Here is a 19,987-nt window from a genome sequence, read left to right as displayed (position 1 = left end):
ATTGCTCAGTAGTCTTGGCAATTTAATTTTCAACCTTTACTGTTGGCATTTCTGTATGGTTGGCAAATCTTGCTAAAGAGACCTGTTTCCCAGATGTTAACACCTAGCAATAGCAGTGCCTTTTCTTAGTTGATACGCGATACTATATTTTCAAGTCATTTTATTCTTAGCTCTTTATAAATGTATTTAGAGTTCTTCCCACCCAAGTTAATGTTCATCTTCATCAATTACATTCTAGTTTGTCTTTTTGCAGCAACATGTGTGTTTAACACAGCCTTCCAATTATTAAGACTCTTAACACTTTGTCTCATCAGAAGTAGCAAATATTGTCCAATTTTACATTTGCATCACTAAGTTTGGGTCAATATTATTCACACTCTATAATTTCAGTCAATGATATTTCATAATTTTCTTAACCATTCCTAAATTATTTATTTTCATGCTCTTTCTATTTTGTCTCTATTAAAACAAGGAATGTAATGAACATTTGGGTTTATAAAGTGTTTTCCATACTTCTTGTTTCTTTAGTATAGATTTCTGAGGAATTAGTTAAATCTATAAACATGTTGAGATTTTTTTAATGCATACTGTCAAATTTATTTCCAAACATCTTATTTCACCTCTCAATCATCCACAGTTTGTGCGGTCTTTGAGGATTGTGAAAAACAACTTTAATCTACTCTCTCAAAGTCTGAGGGTTTTTAAATTCTGTGTAGCTAATGCCCTTTTGTATGAGTCATTTCTACTGCTAATTGTTAAGTGAGGAATAAGCTTAAGAACTGATGTACTGCTTTATCTCAAATTTTCACAGATTAGTAAATTACTGTAAGTATTCATAAGCAAGAAAGCGATGGCACATGCAATGATAATCCATGTTTGGCTACCAAAACATTTCCTTTTACTGGCTATTTCTAAAATGAGAGCTAAAGTAAGGTTAGAAATTGTAAAATAATACTGAATGTGTCATGTGAAAAAATCACTAAACTATTATCTGCACTTTATAGTTCTTCAGTCTAACTTTTCTTTTTATTTCTTTTTTATTTTTAAGATCAGAGTTATTTACCCACTGTTTTAGGCTTTGCATTTGAACTGGTCATTCATGAAACATTGAAAGGTTTCATAAAAGTTACTACTCTATGAAAGGTATTGTTCTAAAGATTGAGAACACGTTGTGAACAAGATAGTCATATGCATAGCTTGTGGCCAAGAATCTACTGTATACAAAATTAAGGAGCAAATTCTCTTCCCAAACCTATTATCCTATTTGTCAATCTCATTTGTACAGGGTAAGGCTAACTCTTGAACAGTAGCTGAGTTTTTTGCAAGGGAATTGAAGCATTGCCCCAGGTTCTAGAGGGTCAACTCATGTGAGGAAACTTGTTACTGCATAAGTTGGGACTAAAGCCAGACCTCCATGTTCCTGTCCCACTGTCTTTTCATTTATCTGTCTCATCCATTTATCAAGTCCACCTTTGTCTTTAGGAGAGATAATTATGTCCCTCACACAATACGCTATACTGAGAATGGGCTGTGGGGATGAACAATGTGAAAACTGAAAAGAGAGAAAACACATCTTAGAAAAAAAAGTCATATTTTCTCTAAGAAAATAAATAACTTCATGAAGTTTACTGTACAGGAAGACTTGTATCATTCTTGAATTTTTATTGCAAATGAAAAATAGGAATTTGACTTTCATTATCTTGGGAGAAATAGGAATAGAAACGTGTATAAAAAATAAACTTTTTTTAACCAAGAATAAATCGCAGTAACAGGTTAAGACTCTGGGTGTCGCTGTTCACCAATCGGGGGAAAAGACAAACCAGAAATTTAATCAGAATCACAAGATTTCTGCTGCACAAAGCACTGGCCCTGGAGCTTTATGAAAGCTTCAAGCGGAAGCCCTGAGAGCTCCGGCTGTGAATGCACTTTATTTTGGACCCAGAAGATCCTGGGGCTCCTCAGGCCTAGACAGAGGGAAAACCGAAGCACAGGCGACTCCGCGGCAGGGTTGTAATGGCGGCGCCTCCTGCTCGCCCAGACCACACCCGGCTGCTCCAGATCTGCCTTCTCCTGGGGGTTCTGGTGGAAATCAGGGCCGAACAGATCCGCTACTCGGTGTTTGAGGAGCAGGAAGAAGGCTCAGTGGTGGGCAACATCGCCAAGGACCTGGGGTTGGCGCCCCGGCAGCTGGCGGAGCGCGGAGTCCGCATCGTCTCCAGAGGTAGGACGCAGCTTTTCGCCCTGAACCCGCGCAGCGGCAGCTTGGTCACCGAGGGTAGGATAGACCGGGAGGAGCTCTGCGACAGATCTCCAAACTGTGTGACAAACCTGGAGATTCTCCTAGAAGATACAGTGAAGATTTTGCGGGTAGAAGTGGAAATAATCGATGTTAATGATAACCCACCCAGTTTTGGGACAGAACAGAGGGAAATAAAAGTTGCTGAAAGTGAAAATCCTGGGACAAGATTTCCTCTTCCTGAAGCTTTTGATCCGGATGTAGGGGTAAACTCCCTGCAGGGTTACCAGCTCAACTCAAACGGTTACTTTTCCCTGGACGTGCAAAGCGGGACCGATGGGATTAAGTACCCAGAGCTGGTGCTGGAACGCGCTCTAGATCGCGAGGAAGAGGCGGTTCACCACCTCGTTCTCACGGCCTTCGATGGAGGTGACCCAGTTCGCTCTGGCACTGCCAGGATTCTCATAATACTTGTGGATACCAACGATAATGCTCCCATGTTCACTCAGCCCGAGTACCACGTAAGTGTTCGTGAGAACGTTCCTGTAGGCACTCGGCTACTCACCGTAAAAGCCACTGATCCAGATGAAGGAGCCAATGGAGACGTGACGTATTCTTTCCGGAAAGTAAGAGACAAAATATCACAGCTATTTCAGTTGAATTCCCTGAGTGGGGATATAACAATATTGGGGGATCTAGATTATGAGGACTCTGGATTCTATCACATAGATGTAGAAGCCCATGATGGGCCTGGTCTCCGAGCTAGAAGCAAGGTACTGGTGACAGTTCTGGATGAAAATGACAATGCACCAGAAGTCACAGTTACATCTCTCACCAGCTCAGTCCAGGAAACTTCTTCCCCGGGTACAGTAATTGCACTTTTCAACGTGCATGACAGTGACTCAGGAGGAAATGGCCTGGTCACATGTTCTATTCCAGATAATCTGCCATTCACACTTGAAAAGACCTATGGAAATTATTATCGGTTGTTGACACACAGAACACTGGACAGGGAAGAAGTCTCAGAATATAACATCACTGTAACTGCCGCTGACCAGGGAACTCCTCCACTGTCTACAGAAACTCACATTTCACTGCAGGTGATGGACATCAATGACAACCCACCCACTTTCCCTCATGCTTCCTACTCTGCCTACATTCCTGAAAACAACCCCAGAGGAGCCTCCATCTTATCTATGACTGCTCAAGACCCCGACAGTGGTGACAATGCCCGAATAACTTACTCCCTGGCCGAAGACACCTTCCAGGGTGCACCCCTGTCCTCCTATGTCTCCATCAACTCCAATACTGGGATCCTATATGCACTTCGCTCCTTCGACTATGAGCAGTTTAGAGACCTGCAGCTACTGGTGACAGCCAGTGACAGTGGAGACCCTCCACTCAGCAGCAATGTGTCACTGAGCCTCTTTGTGCTGGACCAGAACGACAATGTCCCTGAGATCCTGTACCCCACCTTCCCTACAGATGGCTCTACTGGTGTGGAGCTGGCACCCCGCTCCGCGGATTCAGGCTACCTGGTGACCAAAGTGGTGGCAGTGGACAGAGACTCAGGCCAGAATGCCTGGCTGTCCTACCGCCTACTCAAGGCCAGCGAACCGGGACTATTTGCAGTGGGGCTGCACACAGGCGAGGTGCGCACTGCACGGGCCCTGCTGGACAGAGACGCGCTCAAGCAGAGCCTTGTAGTGGTCGTCCAGGACCATGGCCAGCCCCCTCTCTCGGCCACCGTCACACTCACTGTGGCTGTGGCCGACAGCATCCCAGATGTCCTGGCTGACTTGGGCAGCCTCAAGCCTTCAGCAGACCCAGACGACTCGGGCCTCACACTCTATCTCGTTGTGGCAGTGGCCGCTGTCTCCTGCGTCTTCCTGGCTTTTGTCATGGTGCTGCTAGCACTCAAGCTGAGACGCTGGCACAAGTCACGCCTGCTTCACGCTGAAGGCAGCAGGTGGGCAGGTGTGCCTGCCTCGCACTTTGTGGGCGTGGACGGGGTTCGGGCTTTCCTGCAGACCTATTCTCACGAGGTCTCCCTCACCGCGGACTCTAGGAAGAGTCACCTGATCTTCCCCCAGCCCAACTATGCAGACACGCTCATCAGCCGGGAGAGCTGTGAGAAAAGCGAGCCTCTCCTGATAACTCAGGATTTACTTGAAACAAAAGGAGACCCTAATCTTCAGGTGAGTCAATCTTATAATAGATCATACCACACTGAAATATAGACAGAGTTGTGTAAATGTCTCCCATTATATATGTAATATATCAAATGAAGATTCCTCTTTTAATATTTTATTGCTTTAAAGAAAACTGGTGGATGACCCTTCAATAATGATCAACAGTATTTACCACACAAAAATGTTGTTTATTACTTATCGTTTTTGGTCTTCGTTCAGTGTAGTTTCGCCAGAATTTTCTAATTTTACAACTTTAAGCCACCTCATTTCCTTAAATTTCCTTTTCTGTGCTGGGCGTGGTGGCTCACACCTGTAATCCTAGCACTTTGGGAATGTGAGGAGGATGGATTGCCTGAGCTCAGGAGTTCAAGACCAGTCTGGGCAACATGGTGAAACCCAGTCTCTACTAAAATACAAAAAGTTAGCCTGGCATGTTGGTGCGCGCCTGTAGTCCCAGCTACCCTGGAGGCTGAGGCATGAGAATTGCTTGAACCTGGGAGGCAGAGGTTGCAATGAGCTGAGATCATGCCACTGTACTCCTGCCTGGGTGACAGAGCAAGCCTCTGTCTCCAAAAAGTAAAATAAAATAAAGTAAAATAAAGAATAAATTTCCTTTTCCCTTAGGTGTTACTGAAAAGATACAAGAGACCTGTGAAATAGAAGACAATTGTGTACATTCACATTTACAATATTCTTTCTCGTGAAGCTATTGTTGGATCTGGACTGGGGGTTTTCTAATTTCCTATTTTCACACTGTACCATGCTTTCCTTGAAGTTTACTTTTCCTTCCTTGAAAGGGTATTTTGCATTATAATAGGCAACATCAATTTAAGAATACTGGCAATTTATGAGTTTAACTTTTAGATATAACTTTAACAGGATATTTTCTCAATGAACTGGTATATTTCAAATATTTTCTTGTTGCTGTTCTGAGATGCACCAGAAGTGACTATGCGTGATTCTTTTGGTGCACTCCTGTGATTATGAGAAATATTTCCAAGTTAATTTCACTCATATTTAAGTAGATTCTAGGAGTAACTTTAATAATTTTTAAATTGCCTATCATGACATCACTATTGAGACTTTCTTGATTTCTAAGGAAAATATAAGTTTTTGGAGTCTTTTCTCTTTTCATCATGTGAGCCTCTTTCAAAGGTTGAGTTACTTGGGTTCTGGACTGATATGATTTACGCTGCTTAGTAAGTTGGCCTCATCCCTATTGCTACAAATTGCTTTCAAATATTTCTATCATCGTGTGGCTCTGGAATTATTTTATATGAGGGAAAATATTTTGTGTGTAGGAGATATACAACACTTTTGTTCTTTGTGCTTTCACTTAGTTCTGTGAGTTAATTCAAAATTCATGAATGCATATGCTTACACAAATTAGTGTAATTTGATAACTGGAAGTTGTAGCGATAGACTGTGGAATATGCTTCAATTTGACTTACAAAGGAGAGTTTTAGTTTCTACATGGTTTTGTATTCATAGAAAGTTGTGGTGCAATACATAGAGTAAGCTGGAATATGATATGATGCAGTTACCTGGATTGGGGAGCAGAAAGCAGAAATAACAAGTGAATGTTGAGAGACAACTCACATCTGAGGAGAGATTGTTTAAAGTAATTAAGCCATAAAATATAATTTGGAAATGCTCAATTGGCCTGAAACTGTGTCAAGCATATTCAGGTGTTGGCATTAGGAATATATTCCAGAATGAGAGTGCCACATGTTTTAAAGGCCTAGGAAAGCAGTAGATAATTTATAACCTAAAATCAAATTTTTTAAAAAATGTGTTTTTGTTAGAATGGGCAGTGGGTTTCTTTTAGCAAATAACAATTTTGATGAAACAAATTGTTGTATATTCATATTATGGACTACTAGATAACTATGTTATGGGCCACTAGATAACTAGAAGAAATAAATGGGAAAGCTCCCTATGTACTGATATGATTGATCTTTAAGATATAACAAATAAAAAATGTGCATAACATGGTATGTTGTATGCTTACATTTGTGTAAAGAAGGAGACAGAATATTTATAAAAATCCGTTGCACTATACAAGACATATCTCCGGAAGGATACCTAAGAAACTTTAACACTCATTTCCCCTGTGAAAGCATTTCTGCTCATCTAAAGCAGGGATGAAAGGAAGAACCTATGCTGAATGCACCTTTTGAATTTGGAACTATATGAGTATTTCACATATTTTAAAACAAATAAAGACTTTATAAATTAAAAAAGAAAAGAAAGGAAAAAAGTTCTTAGCAAACATTGACAAGCCGTTGATGCAGTTTCCGGAGAAAACCTCTGAGCGTCGCTGTCGGTCAAAAGAACGAAGAGAAGCGTTTGGGAGCCTCTTAGAGGGGAGCTTCCTGCACAAACCAACCACACAGAAGAGGCCAGTATAGATTCGGAAACAGAAAACAAAAGCAGGAAAAGTGACCTTAGCCTGGATTCTGCCATCCTCGGAAGGCTTATTCCTCCTATGGGCAAAGGAGCAAACGGAGCCGGAGCGAGACAGAGGATGAAGGCGAGCTCAGGGAGGTGCGGGCTGGTGCGGTGGCTGCAGGTACTGTTGCCCTTCCTGTTGTCTTTGTTCCCCGGGGCTCTCCCAGACCAGATCAGTTATTCAATTCCAGAGGAGCTGGCCAAAAACTCGGTCGTAGGAAACCTCGCCAAGGATCTGGGGCTCAGCGTCCGGGACTTGCCAGCCCGGAAGCTGCGGGTTAGCGCGGAGAAGGAATATTTCACGGTAAACCCAGAAAGCGGGGACTTGCTTGTGAGTGACAGAATAGACCGAGAACAGATATGCGGGAAGCAGCCTCTGTGTGTTCTGGATTTCGATACTGTCGCTGAAAATCCACTAAATATTTTCTACATAGCAGTAATTGTGCAGGATATAAATGATAATACTCCGCTATTCAAACAGACTAAGATTAATTTAAAAATTGGTGAATCCACTAAGCCAGGTACAACATTTCCACTTGACCCAGCCCTGGATTCAGATGTTGGTCCTAATTCACTACAAAGATACCACCTTAATGACAACGAGTACTTTGATCTCGCTGAGAAACAGACTCCAGATGGACGTAAATATCCAGAGTTGATTCTAAAACATTCTCTGGACAGAGAAGAGCACAGTTTCCACCAATTGGCCCTCACAGCTGTGGATGGCGGAGACCCACCTCAAAGTGGCACTACTCAAATCCGAATCCAAGTCACGGATGCCAACGATAACCCTCCAGTGTTCAGCCAGGACGTGTACAGGGTCACCCTAAGGGAGGACGTGCCCCCGGGCTTCTTTGTGCTTCAAGTGACAGCCACCGACCGGGATGAAGGCATAAACGCGGAGATCACCTACTCCTTTCATAATGTGGACGAACAAGTGAAACACTTTTTCCACTTAAATGAAAAAACAGGAGAAATCACGACAAAGGATGATTTGGATTTTGAGCTTGCAAGTAGTTACACTCTGAGTATCGAAGCAAAAGATCCTGGAGATCTAGCAGCCCACTGCAGTATCCAAGTTGAAATTCTTGATGACAACGATTGTGCACCTGAAGTTATTGTGACTTCAGTATTTACTCCCCTACCAGAGGATTCGCCACCAGGAACAGTAATCGCCTTGATAAAAACGAGAGACAGAGACTCTGGAGAAAATGGAGAAGTTTACTGCCACGTGTTGGGAAATGCCAAGTTTATTTTGAAATCTTCCTCAAAGAACTATTACAAACTAGTGACAGACGGCGCCCTGGACCGGGAGGAGATCCCAGAATACAATCTCACCATCACAGCCACCGACGGGGGCAAGCCGCCCCTCTCCTCCAGCATAATTGTCACCCTGCACATCTCCGACGTCAACGATAATGGCCCAGTTTTCCAACAGACTTCCTACATGGTTCACGTGGCAGAGAACAATCCTCCTGGCGCCTCTATCGCTCAAATCAGTGCCTCTGACCCTGACTTGGGCCCCAATGGCCAAGTTTCCTACTCCATCGTAGCGAGCGACCTGAAGCCGCGGGAGATTTTATCCTACGTGTCCGTGAGCGCGCAGAGCGGGGTGGTGTTCGCGCAGCGCGCCTTCGATCATGAGCAGCTGCGCGCCTTCGAGCTCACACTGCAGGCCCGCGACCAGGGCTCGCCCGCGCTCAGCGCCAACGTGAGCCTGCGCGTGTTAGTGGGCGACCTCAATGACAATGCGCCACGGGTGCTGTACCCCGCGCTGGGGCCTGATGGCTCTGCTCTCTTCGATATGGTGCCACGCGCCGCAGAGCCCGGCTACCTGGTGACCAAGGTGGTGGCGGTGGACGCAGACTCAGGACACAACGCTTGGCTGTCCTACCACGTGCTGCAGGCCAGCGAGCCCGGGCTCTTCAGCCTGGGGCTGCGCACGGGTGAGGTGCGCACAGCGCGTGCCTTGGGCGACAGGGACGCGGCCCGCCAGCGCCTGCTGGTCGCTGTGCGTGATGGAGGACAGCCGCCACTCTCCGCTACCGCCACGCTGCACCTAATCTTCGCGGATAGCCTGCAAGAGGTATTGCCAGACCTCAGCGACCACCCGGAGCCCTCTGACCCCCAGGCAGAACTGCAGTTTTACCTGGTGGTGGCCTTGGCCTTGATCTCAGTGCTCTTCCTCTTCGCGGTGATTCTGGCAATCTCCCTGCGCCTGCGACGCTCTTCCAGGTCAGACGCTTGGGGCTGCTTTCAGCCTGGTCTCAGCTCCAAGCCTGGACCTGGAGTTCTCCCCAATTACAGTGAGGGAACATTGCCCTATTCCTACAACCTGTGTGTTGCCTCACAATCAGCCAAGACAGAGTTTAATTTTCTGAACGTAACCCCGGAATTGGTTCCCGCGCAAGATCTCCTCTGTGACAATGCCTCTTGGGAACAAAATACAAATCATGGAGCCGCTGGGGTCGCTTTTGCCTCGGATACTATTTTGAAGGTGAGCTTTAATTAATTTGTTTTCACTTCTGGTTTTATTGTTTCACCTAATTTGGGTGGGAAGTTCCATTGCATATTTCTTTGTCTGTGAGTTAGATTTGGCCAATGTTGTGCCTTAATTATCTTAATCTTATCTAACTGAATTTTAAGTGTTTTCTCTCTGAAGTGTGAGATTTATTTACCCATGATTGCAAACCTTTATCACATGAGATACTGCACTGTATTTCTTTTTCTTCCTCATCTTTACATTACTTCTCTCTGCAGATTTGTGACTATTGAGACTTTAGGCTATTACTTTCACCTCAGGCTCTTTGTTATTCAAATTTTAGTTTTACTTCCTCTTAGAATCATAGTACTTCAGAGTAAAGAGAGTCTTCATTTTAGTAGTCTTGGAAATTGGGAACCAAAGAAGAAAGACTTTTGCATAATGGCATGGCTTGTTAATCACAGGGCATGGGTAGGACATTGTCCCATTGACTTGAAGACCAACACTCAGTAAGCTAAATGTCTTGGAATCACAGATGTATTTCTAAAGGACAGGCAATGTTTGAGGTCTGAGGTATCTGCTAGAAAGAGTGCATTTAACAAATGTGAGAAATCATTCTCTAACATGCATTTTAACAAATTGCTCTTGAGAAAAATTACACATTGAGAAAAATCTTACAACCTATGTTCACATCATTTTCTACAAAATATTACTTAAAACTTTGCTTCTGAATTTCCTAATTATATAGAACTTTTATTTTCTTAGTTTTCTATGGAAGTGTTATTAAATAAAATGGACTTTCTGAAATGTCCTTTTTTTCAGTCTAGAGGTTTTTCTATTTCTGTTGTCATATACAGATGATAGCACTAAATATCTGACTCAACACAGAAAGGCCACTCAGTACTGCTCGACAAGTATCTGGTCATAGTTTCCTGCATGGATGATGAAATAAAACCCCATCCTCTACAGTTACTATACTGGTTGTCACTGGAACTACAAATATTTGAACATGGTAATAGAAAAACATAAAAATGCATAGTTAACCCAACTCAAACACTGTCTGAGAGAGTGGAGAGACTTTCTCAAAGTCCTCACAAGTAACAAAGATCTTTATTTCTTCTGCATATGACAGCTAATATAACTTACATAAATCAGTAGGCCTGTTTGGAAAGGTGCGTGGAGAACTGGGTTTGTTTCCTTGGCATTCTTATGTGCAAATAAGCACGTTTTCCTAAATGTATCCTAATAAAGAGATGAAATCTTGAATCCTACAAAGGTAAGAATTCGAATGTCCTAATTTAATGGACTAAATATAGATAAGAGGTAAATAAAGGACATAGGCTCCCCCAATGGCGCATTAAATAAAATTTTTGTAAGATACTGGAATCTAATAATCATATTGATCTCAGGGATTGTGGAAGTCTTGCTATTCAGAATTAAAGCTGAATTAACGGTCATAAACAATGCTACACAGTTAAACATTAAGGATATGGCAACATTATTAGAAATAAAAATATAAACTTAGGAGAAATAAAAATGGAATTTGGTGCAGTCACTGGTTAGGACTCTGAGCGTCGCTGTTGACCAAAGTGGGAAAGAAGCTGCCGCAGAGGCGACCCGACTCTGCTCCCTCCATACTAAACACACAGACCAGACAAGCTCCTACGAAAATACAACCCTCCACGCCCGTTTTCGTCAGGGAATATGTACTCATCGGCTTTAGATAAATAAGGAAACAGCAGGCTGAACCAGAACTAAGAGAAAATTGGGCAGAAAGAAGGCAATGGCGAGTCCACCGAGGCGCTGGGGCTGCGGAGAGCTGCTGCTGCCCTTCATGCTCCTGGGGACGCTGTGCGAGCAAGGATCCGGGCAGATCCGCTACTCGATGCCGGAGGAGCTGGACAAAGGCTCCTACGTCGGCAACATAGCCAAGGACCTCGGGCTGGAGCCCCAGGAGCTGGCGGGGCGCAGAGTCCGCATCGTCTCCAGAGGTAGGACGCAGCTTTTCGCCCTGAACCCGCGAAGCGGCAGCTTGGTCACCGCGGGCAGGATAGACCGGGAGGAGCTCTGCGCTCAGAGCCCGCTGTGTGTGGTGAACTTTAATATCTTGGTTGAGAGCCAAATGAAAATTTATGGAGTAGAAGTAGAAATAATCGATATTAATGATAACTTCCCGCGTTTCCGGGATGACGAGTTAAAAGTAAAAGTTAATGAAAATGCGGCTACAGGGACACGGTTAGTGCTTCCCTTCGCGCGGGATGCGGATGTGGGTGTGAACTCCCTCCGGAGTTACCAGCTCAGCTCCAATCTGCACTTCTCTCTGGATGTGGTAAGCGGAACTGATGGACAAAAGTATCCGGAGCTGGTGTTGGAACAGCCCCTAGACCGCGAGAAAGAGACTGTTCACGACCTCCTCCTCACAGCTTTAGATGGCGGAGACCCAGTGCTCTCCGGTACCACGCACATCCGTGTTATGGTCCTCGACGCAAACGACAATGCGCCCCTGTTCACTTCATCCGAGTACAGCGTGAGTGTTCCAGAGAACATACCTGTGGGCACTCGGCTGCTCACGCTAACCGCCACGGATCCAGATGAGGGAATAAACGGGAAATTGACCTACTCTTTTCGCAATGAAGAAGACAAAATTTCGGAGACTTTCCAACTTGATTCCAACCTGGGGGAAATCTCAACTCTACAATCACTGGACTATGAAGAATACAGATTCTACCTCATGGAAGTGGTAGCTCAGGATGGAGGCGCTCTTCTTGCCAGCGCTAAGGTGGTGGTCACAGTACAGGACGTGAATGACAATGCCCCTGAAGTGATCCTCACCTCTCTGACCAGTTCGCTCTCTGAAGACTGTCTTCCCGGAACTGTAATCGCGCTGTTTAGCGTACATGATGATGATTCTGGAGAAAATGGTGAGATTGCATGCTCTATTCCTAGGAACTTGCCTTTTAAATTGGAGAAGTCAGTTGATAATTACTATCACCTATTAACAACTACAGACCTGGACAGAGAAGAGACTTCAGATTATAATATCACTTTAACCGTCATTGACCATGGAACCCCGCCCCTCTCTACAGAAAACCACATCCTCTTGAAAGTAGCAGACGTCAATGACAACCCACCCAATTTCTCTCAAGCCTCCTACTCCACCTCCCTCCCAGAAAACAACCCCAGAGGTGTCTCTATCTTCTCTGTGACAGCCCATGACCCTGACAGTGGCGACAACGCTCGAGTCACCTATTCCCTGGCTGAAGACACATTTCAGGGGGCGCCCTTGTCCTCCTATGTCTCCATTAACTCTGACACTGGTATCCTGTATGCACTGAGATCCTTCGACTATGAGCAGTTGAGAGACCTACAGTTGTGGGTGACAGCCAGCGACAGTGGGAACCCTCCACTTAGCAGCAATGTGTCGCTGAGCCTGTTTGTGCTGGACCAGAACGACAATACGCCCGAGATCCTGTACCCCGCCCTCCCCACAGACGGTTCCGCGGGCGTGGAGCTGGCGCCCCGCTCTGCAGAGCCTGGCTACCTGGTGACCAAAGTGGTAGCCGTGGACAAAGATTCAGGCCAGAACGCCTGGCTGTCCTTCCGCCTGCTTAAGGCCAGCGAGCCGGGACTCTTTGCGGTTGGGCTGCACACGGGCGAGGTGCGCACAGCGCGGGCCCTGCTGGACAGAGACGCGCTCAAGCAGAGCCTCGTGGTGGCCGTCGAAGACCATGGCCAGCCCCCTCTGTCAGCCACCGTCACGGTCACCGTGGCCGTGGCCGACAGGATCCCTGACATCCTGGCTGACCTAGGCAGTATCAAGACCCCCACTGTCCCTGAGGATTTGGACCTCACACTCTATCTTGTGGTGGCAGTGGCTGCAGTCTCCTGCGTCTTCCTGGCCTTTGTCATCGTGCTGCTTGTGCTCAAACTGAGGCGCTGGCACAAGTCACGCCTGCTTCAGGCTGAAGGCAGCAGGTTAGCGAGCATGCCCGCCTCGCACTTTGTGGGCGTGGATGGGGTTCGGGCTTTCCTGCAGACCTATTCCCACGAGGTCTCCCTCACCGCGGACTCCAGGAAGAGTCACCTGATCTTCCCCCAGCCCAACTATGCAGACACGCTCCTTAGTGAAGAGAGCTGTGAGAAAAGCGAGCCTCTTCTGATATCTGATAAGGTAGTTGCAAACAAAGAAGAAGGGCGAGTTCAGGTTAGTTTTCTCTTTCGGTAAGGATGACCGGAACATTTTCATTTGTTTCCTTTTTCATGTTTCTGTCATATTCAAAATCAACTAGTTATGTAAATAGTGGAACATTATTTGCTCTATTGGAGATTTTTTTTTTTTTTTGTAATTCATGCTTTCTCCATTTGTTTTCGAATTCTGTTTTGGGAAGTCTAGCTGATATCTGTAGACTTAAGTGAAACAAATACCTTAAAGGAAAGTGGTTAAATATAATCATTTTACCCAAATATTTTGTTATATTGGAACTGCGGTTCTATTAATAGAAAAGATGTTTTATTAATTCAAATTGTTAGATATATTGTTCTCTTTTGAGTGTCTGCCTAGACATCATTAGTGAATGCGTTTTGGAAAGGATAATGTGTAGGATTGATATTTTAGTCTACCTGAAATTTGTTTAAGGAAATAATTTACAGTATTTACACAAATCAATGGAAAGGTACAGAGAACTTCTGGGTCATAAATATCAGAAAAGAGGCCGGGCGCAGTGGCTCACGCCTGTAATCTCAGCATTTTGGGAGGCCGAGGCGGGCGGATCACGAGGTCAGGAGATCGATCGAGACCATCCTGGCCAACACGGTGAAACCCCGTCTCTACTAAATATACAAAAAATTAGCCGGGCGTGGTGGCAGGCGCCTGTAGTCCCAGCTACTCGGCAGGCTGAGGCAGCAGAACGGCCTGAACCCGGGAGGCGGAGCTTGCAGTGAGCCGAGATCGCGCCACTGCACTCCAGCCTGGGAGACAGAGCGAGACTCCGTCTCAAAATAAATAAATAAATATCAGAAAAGTAGATTAAATTTGTATTGATGATAACATGTAGCATCCTAAAGTCTGGAAAGTTTGTGTTAAGCCATGTAGTTATTGGATATGTGGGCTTGTTGAGAGAAGAAATCAGTGTAAAGGAACCTTAAAGTTGGGCTTCATTCTGTGATGTAAAGCCTCCAAAGAGTTACATATTGCTGCATTCAATAAATGTAAATATGTCACACACCTGGCATCTTCTGTTATAGATAAACCCTTTACTTATTAGAATCAATACCTACTGAAATGTTAGCGTTTCTTTAAGTGTAGGTGCAATTCTTCTTTATTACTTGAGTCTAAGGTTGTATTTGAAAAAAAAGAATTCAACTTAAGGATGGTTCAAACTTTTAAATTTCGTATCTAAGGTATGTGCTCATCTTAAATTAATAGATTTGTCTTAAGGAAATACTGGTCTATGTGCCTCAAATTCCAGGAGGATGTGTTATGTAATGAAAGAACTACTAGATTTTCCTTCTGCATCTGATTTGCTGAAGATGATTTTCAGATGCTTCTTTTTAAATATTCTTAATCATTCAAATTTTGTACTTTTAACACCTTGAGCATCAGCTTCAAATAATGACTAAATAAGGAGAAAAGGTAATAAAATATTACAAATGGGATAGTAAGCTACATTACTCAACCACATGAAAGGTTAATTGACACATTAAAGAACCTAAGACCACTTGATTTTTATTTTTTAAACATTGTTAAAAAGCATTCAAATATAGCTATATCTATATACATATACACACACATATATATACACACATACACACACACAAACACGCATACATACACACATGGACATTCTGACCAAAATGTAAAATGTACAAACTCAGCGAATAGTGAATGCATCCAAAGAGTAACAAGAGAATCTATACAATAGGTGTCGACATCATTCACTCCTATGTGAAAACTTGCTGTTCCATTATTTTTTTAAATAAAATGTTATATGCTTCTTAGGGTAGGGTGTTTGGGAAAAAGGTAAAGGTTACAAATTTGGGTACATTTCCTCTGAGTTAAATTTTTTGTGCAATGGAAAAATATCTTTAAACCCTCTATAAACTACTAACAGACTTTAAAAAATGCTTGATCCATATATTCTGAATGTATGTACTATATATACCATATACTTTTAAATATCTGAATCTTTAGTTTTATATGTGTTCTGAAGAATAATTTTTCATACTAATTGAAGTGTTCATAGAATGAACACTTGGCATTGTGTTGGAAGGCACTTGCTTTGGAATGTTTTGGAGTAAAGTTTTGAGTCAGTTATATTTTTGATGTTTGTATAAAGGTGACAGTGAGTGGCTGTCTAGAATTCTGGATACCGTGAGTAGTTTAAGATGCTATAATGCTTTTCCACTATAAGGTGAATTCAGTGTGGAACTCATTGCTTATTGCTGCACACTTGTCCAGTTTTAGAGTAACAATACATTATGTAGGCTAAAGATAATTTCTTTAGGAAGATTTTCTGGTTTGAAAATGGAATTGAAACTGTAAGACACCTGTCAGAAGCATGGAAAATGGCATGTTATTGACCAGGGAAAAAGTGTAAAAAACAAAAAGTTGGGATGATCAGATGGTAAACTGGGGACCAAGGAAAAGTGGACAGGAAGATTACTTATATAATCAAATAATGTAATTATAAGGACTTACAATTCACTCCCCAATCCTAATAATGCATCATTGTTAGGCTACTTGAGAAGAAACAGTACATTTCAGGACAATTGTGATGTAGTATGAAAAAACATCCTTTGTAAAAGTTTTTCATTTGGGCCAGGGTGGTTCATGACTATAATCCCAGCACTTTGGGACGCTGAAGTGGGAGGATTGCTTAAAGCCAGGTGTTCAAGCCCAGCCTGGGTAACATAGTGAGACCCCACCTCTATAGAAAAAAAGTTTTCAATCATACTTATTTAATTAAAAATAGACACTTGGAAACAAAGGAAAAGAGACCCTCTTGCTTCTTACTATACTTCTATTTTGTAAGGTCAATCATTTCCTCATTACCTGTAACTTCTTTTGGGGGGAGATAATAAAGATAAAAAAGAAGTGAAACATAGAATAAAACTAAAAGCTATGAGATTATAACTTTTAGAAGTTAGAAGAAAAGGAAATAGAATGCAATAAGAATACACGTGAAGCTGATATTTCAAGCCTCTTTATACTACGTCTTCTGCCATCACCAAAAATAGCTTTCAGGTGTATGATTTTCTATGTATTATTTTATTTGGCCTTCATTTCTACTAGAGTAAGCAGAAAAGATATTATTATGACCATTTTATGAAAATGGAGACTAAAAACATGACGGCATTGAGCAAGATTATCTTTGCCCTTTGACAAGTAAAAGGTACTAGATTTGGATGGATAAAGCTCGAATTAAAAGAAATAACAGACTAAAGATATAGTAAATATATTTAATGTTTTTTAAAAGTCCTTTTAAAATGGGAAGAAAGTATCACTATCAGTACACTGCCGATTTTTCTCCTAACTGGCTCCTTATTTGGAGCTGATTTAGTCACACTACTGCAGTTTTGCAGCAGAGGCGCCGGGTGCCGCTCTTGGCTAGTGCTGTGCAAAATATTGGCTCCTCCCGCAGCAGCCAACTCGGAAGAAAAGTGCACTCTCTATCCGGCTTCCTGCAGCGGAGACACCCATTAGAGAACCCAAGCACCAAGACAAAGCAAATACTTGGTCCTGCTCAGAGAACTCTTGGGATTATTTAAAGATCTCCTCTCCTCGGATTTAGAAAGGCAAAGGCGCAGAGAGCGGGATGGGAAATAGCTCCGGATGGAGGGGCCCAGCAGGGCAGAGGCGAATGCTATTTCTCTTCCTGCTCTCTTTGTTAGGCCAGGCGCTTTCCGAACCGATCCGCTACGCTATTCCCGAGGAGCTGGACAGGGGCTCTCTGGTAGGGAACGTCGCCAAGGACCTGGGGTTTGGCGTGGGGGATTTACCTACTCGGAACCTGCGGGTTATTGCAGAGAAGAAATTCTTTACCGTGAGCCCCGAAAATGGGAACTTACTTGTGAGCGACCGTATAGACCGAGAGGAGATTTGTGGCAAGAAGTCGACGTGTGTTCTGGAATTTGAAATGGTTGCTGAAAAGCCTTTAAACTTTTTTCATATAACTGTGCTGATCCAGGATATTAACGACAACCCACCCACCTTTAGCCAAAATATCACTGAGCTGGAAATCAGCGAACTGGCGCTCACTGGCGCCACATTTGCCCTGGAATCTGCGCAAGATCCTGATGTAGGTGTCAATTCGCTGCAGCAGTACTACCTCAGCCCTGATCCGCACTTCTCTTTGATTCAGAAGGAGAACCTGGATGGCAGTAGGTACCCAGAGCTAGTACTGAAAGCACCCCTGGACAGGGAAGAGCAGCCACATCACCACCTGGTTCTCACAGCTGTGGATGGGGGCGAGCCCTCCAGAAGCTGTACCACCCAGATCAGGGTAATTGTCGCAGATGCAAATGATAACCCCCCAGTATTTACTCAGGACATGTACAGGGTCAATGTTGCAGAGAACCTGCCCGCTGGCTCCTCGGTATTAAAAGTGATGGCCATTGACATGGATGAGGGCATCAATGCCGAAATCATCTATGCCTTTATCAATATTGGTAAGGAAGTGAGACAACTGTTCAAGCTGGACAGTAAAACGGGGGAACTCACCACTATTGGAGAACTGGACTTTGAAGAGAGAGATAGCTACACAATTGGGGTGGAAGCAAAGGATGGTGGACATCACACTGCCTACTGTAAAGTACAGATAGATATTTCAGATGAAAATGACAATGCCCCGGAGATAACCCTGGCTTCTGAATCCCAACATATACAAGAAGATGCTGAGCTGGGGACTGCTATTGCCCTGATCAAAACGCATGATCTAGATTCTGGATTTAATGGAGAAATCCGATGCCAACTAAAAGGAAAGTTCCCCTTTAAAATCGTTCAAGATACCAAAAACACATACAGGTTGGTGACAGATGGAGCCCTGGACCGGGAGCAGATCCCAGAATACAATGTGACGATCACAGCTACCGACAAAGGCAATCCACCGCTCTCCTCCAGCAAGACCATCACTCTGCACATCCTTGACGTCAACGACAACGTTCCCGTTTTCCACCAGGCCTCCTACACCGTGCATGTAGCTGAGAACAATCCGCCTGGAGCCTCCATTGCGCATGTCAGCGCCTCGGATCCCGACTTGGGACCTAATGGCCTTGTCTCCTACTACATCGTGGCCAGTGACCTGGAGCCGCGGGAGCTGTCGTCCTACGTGTCCGTGAACGCGCAGAGCGGGGTGGTGTTCGCGCAGCGAGCCCTCGACCACGAGCAGCTGCGCGCCTTCGAGCTCACTCTGCAGGCCCGCGACCAGGGCTCGCCTACGCTTAGCGCCAATGTGAGCCTGCGCGTGTTGGTGGACGACCGCAACGACAATGCACCGCGGGTGCTGTACCCACCTCTGGGGCCCGACGGCTCCGCGCTCTTCGATATGGTGCCACGCGCTGCAGAGCCTGGCTACCTGGTGACCAAGGTTGTGGCGGTGGACGCAGACTCAGGATACAACGCCTGGCTGTCCTACCACATTCTGCAGGCCAGCGAGCCCGGGCTCTTCAGCCTGGGGCTGCGCACGGGTGAGGTGCGCACGGCGCGTACCTTGGGCGACAGGGAGGCCGCCCGCCAGCGCCTGCTGGTCACTGTGCGTGATGGAGGACAACCGCCTCTTTCAGCCACCGTCACGCTGCACCTAATCTTCGCAGATAGCTTGCAAGAGATACAACCTGACCTTAGCGACCGCCCCACTCCCTCTGACCCTCAGGCGGAGCTACAGTTTCACCTAGTGGTGGCGTTGGCCTTGATCTCAGTGCTCTTCCTCCTCGCGGTGATTCTGGCAATCTCCCTGCGCCTGCGACGCTCCTCCAGACCCGCCACTGAGGGCTACTTTCAGCCTGGTCTCTGCTCCAAGACTGTACCTGGAGTTCTCTCCACCTACAGCGAAAGGACTTTGCCTTATTCCTACAATCTGTGTGCTGCCTCACATTCCTCAAACACCGAGTTTAAATTTCTCAATATAAAGGCTGAAAATGCTGCACCACAAGATCTTCTATGTGATGAAGTGTCTTGGTTTGAAACTAATGACAATCCAGAAATGCCTTCTAATTCAGACAATTTGCAAAAGGTGAGTTTCTTCAAACCTTTCCTTCCATAAATATAATTGGGTTTCAATTCATTCTTTTAGAGATAAAAAGAATACAGATTAAATATTCCCTGGTTACATTATTTTATTGATTTTCTGGTGTAGAGTAGGGTGTCTAGGAAATTGTAGAATTTCCTGTAGAATATCTGTGTTGCAGTTGTTCTTTCATAGAAAGCCTCCTTTTGATAGTCTTGAAACTTTCGTTAATCCTAATACACTATAATCTGAAACATTTTTAATACAGTATTATCTCACACGGTCATTTTCAGACATATCTATCCAGAATTAGACACAAATCTGCACAATGAAGTGGTTTACTTAGCTTTAATGCAGTCAATCCTAAAATATATGAAACATAATGTATATCTTAACACATTTT

General features: G+C 44.3%; 2 protein-coding genes across 9 annotated transcripts in view; both read left to right on the top strand.

Annotated features, from left to right (window-relative positions):
- The window catches only part of LOC100590761 (protocadherin gamma-C4), a 181,074-nt gene that overhangs the window by 22,770 nt on the left and 138,317 nt on the right, over positions 1-19,987 (top strand). The window contains exons 1-2 of one of the 8 annotated variants that reach the window (XM_030827593.1): positions 10,237-12,331; positions 17,908-17,912. The exons of 4 other annotated variants lie outside the window; for them this stretch is intronic. In XM_030827593.1, the coding sequence (XP_030683453.1) occupies positions 11,145-12,331; positions 17,908-17,912 (1,192 nt within the window). In that variant the 5' untranslated portion in view covers positions 10,237-11,144. Of the gene's footprint in view, positions 1-5,416; positions 9,377-10,236; positions 13,566-17,027; positions 19,591-19,987 lie in introns of those variants that run through there. 3 more of the 8 variants (XM_012504800.2, XM_012504807.2, XM_012504810.2) reach the window with 3 other exon arrangements.
- On the top strand, positions 1,860-4,476 carry PCDHGA4 (protocadherin gamma subfamily A, 4). Its single transcript, XM_030827601.1, is given in 1 exon segment — positions 1,860-4,476. A coding segment is annotated over 1 exon segment (2,556 nt). The 5' UTR covers positions 1,860-1,920.

The sequence above is a fragment of the Nomascus leucogenys genome, chromosome 2 (genome assembly GCF_006542625.1).
Source record: "Nomascus leucogenys isolate Asia chromosome 2, Asia_NLE_v1, whole genome shotgun sequence".
Classification (NCBI taxonomy): Eukaryota; Metazoa; Chordata; class Mammalia; order Primates; family Hylobatidae; genus Nomascus; species Nomascus leucogenys.
This window is presented reverse-complemented; position numbering and strand designations above follow the sequence as displayed.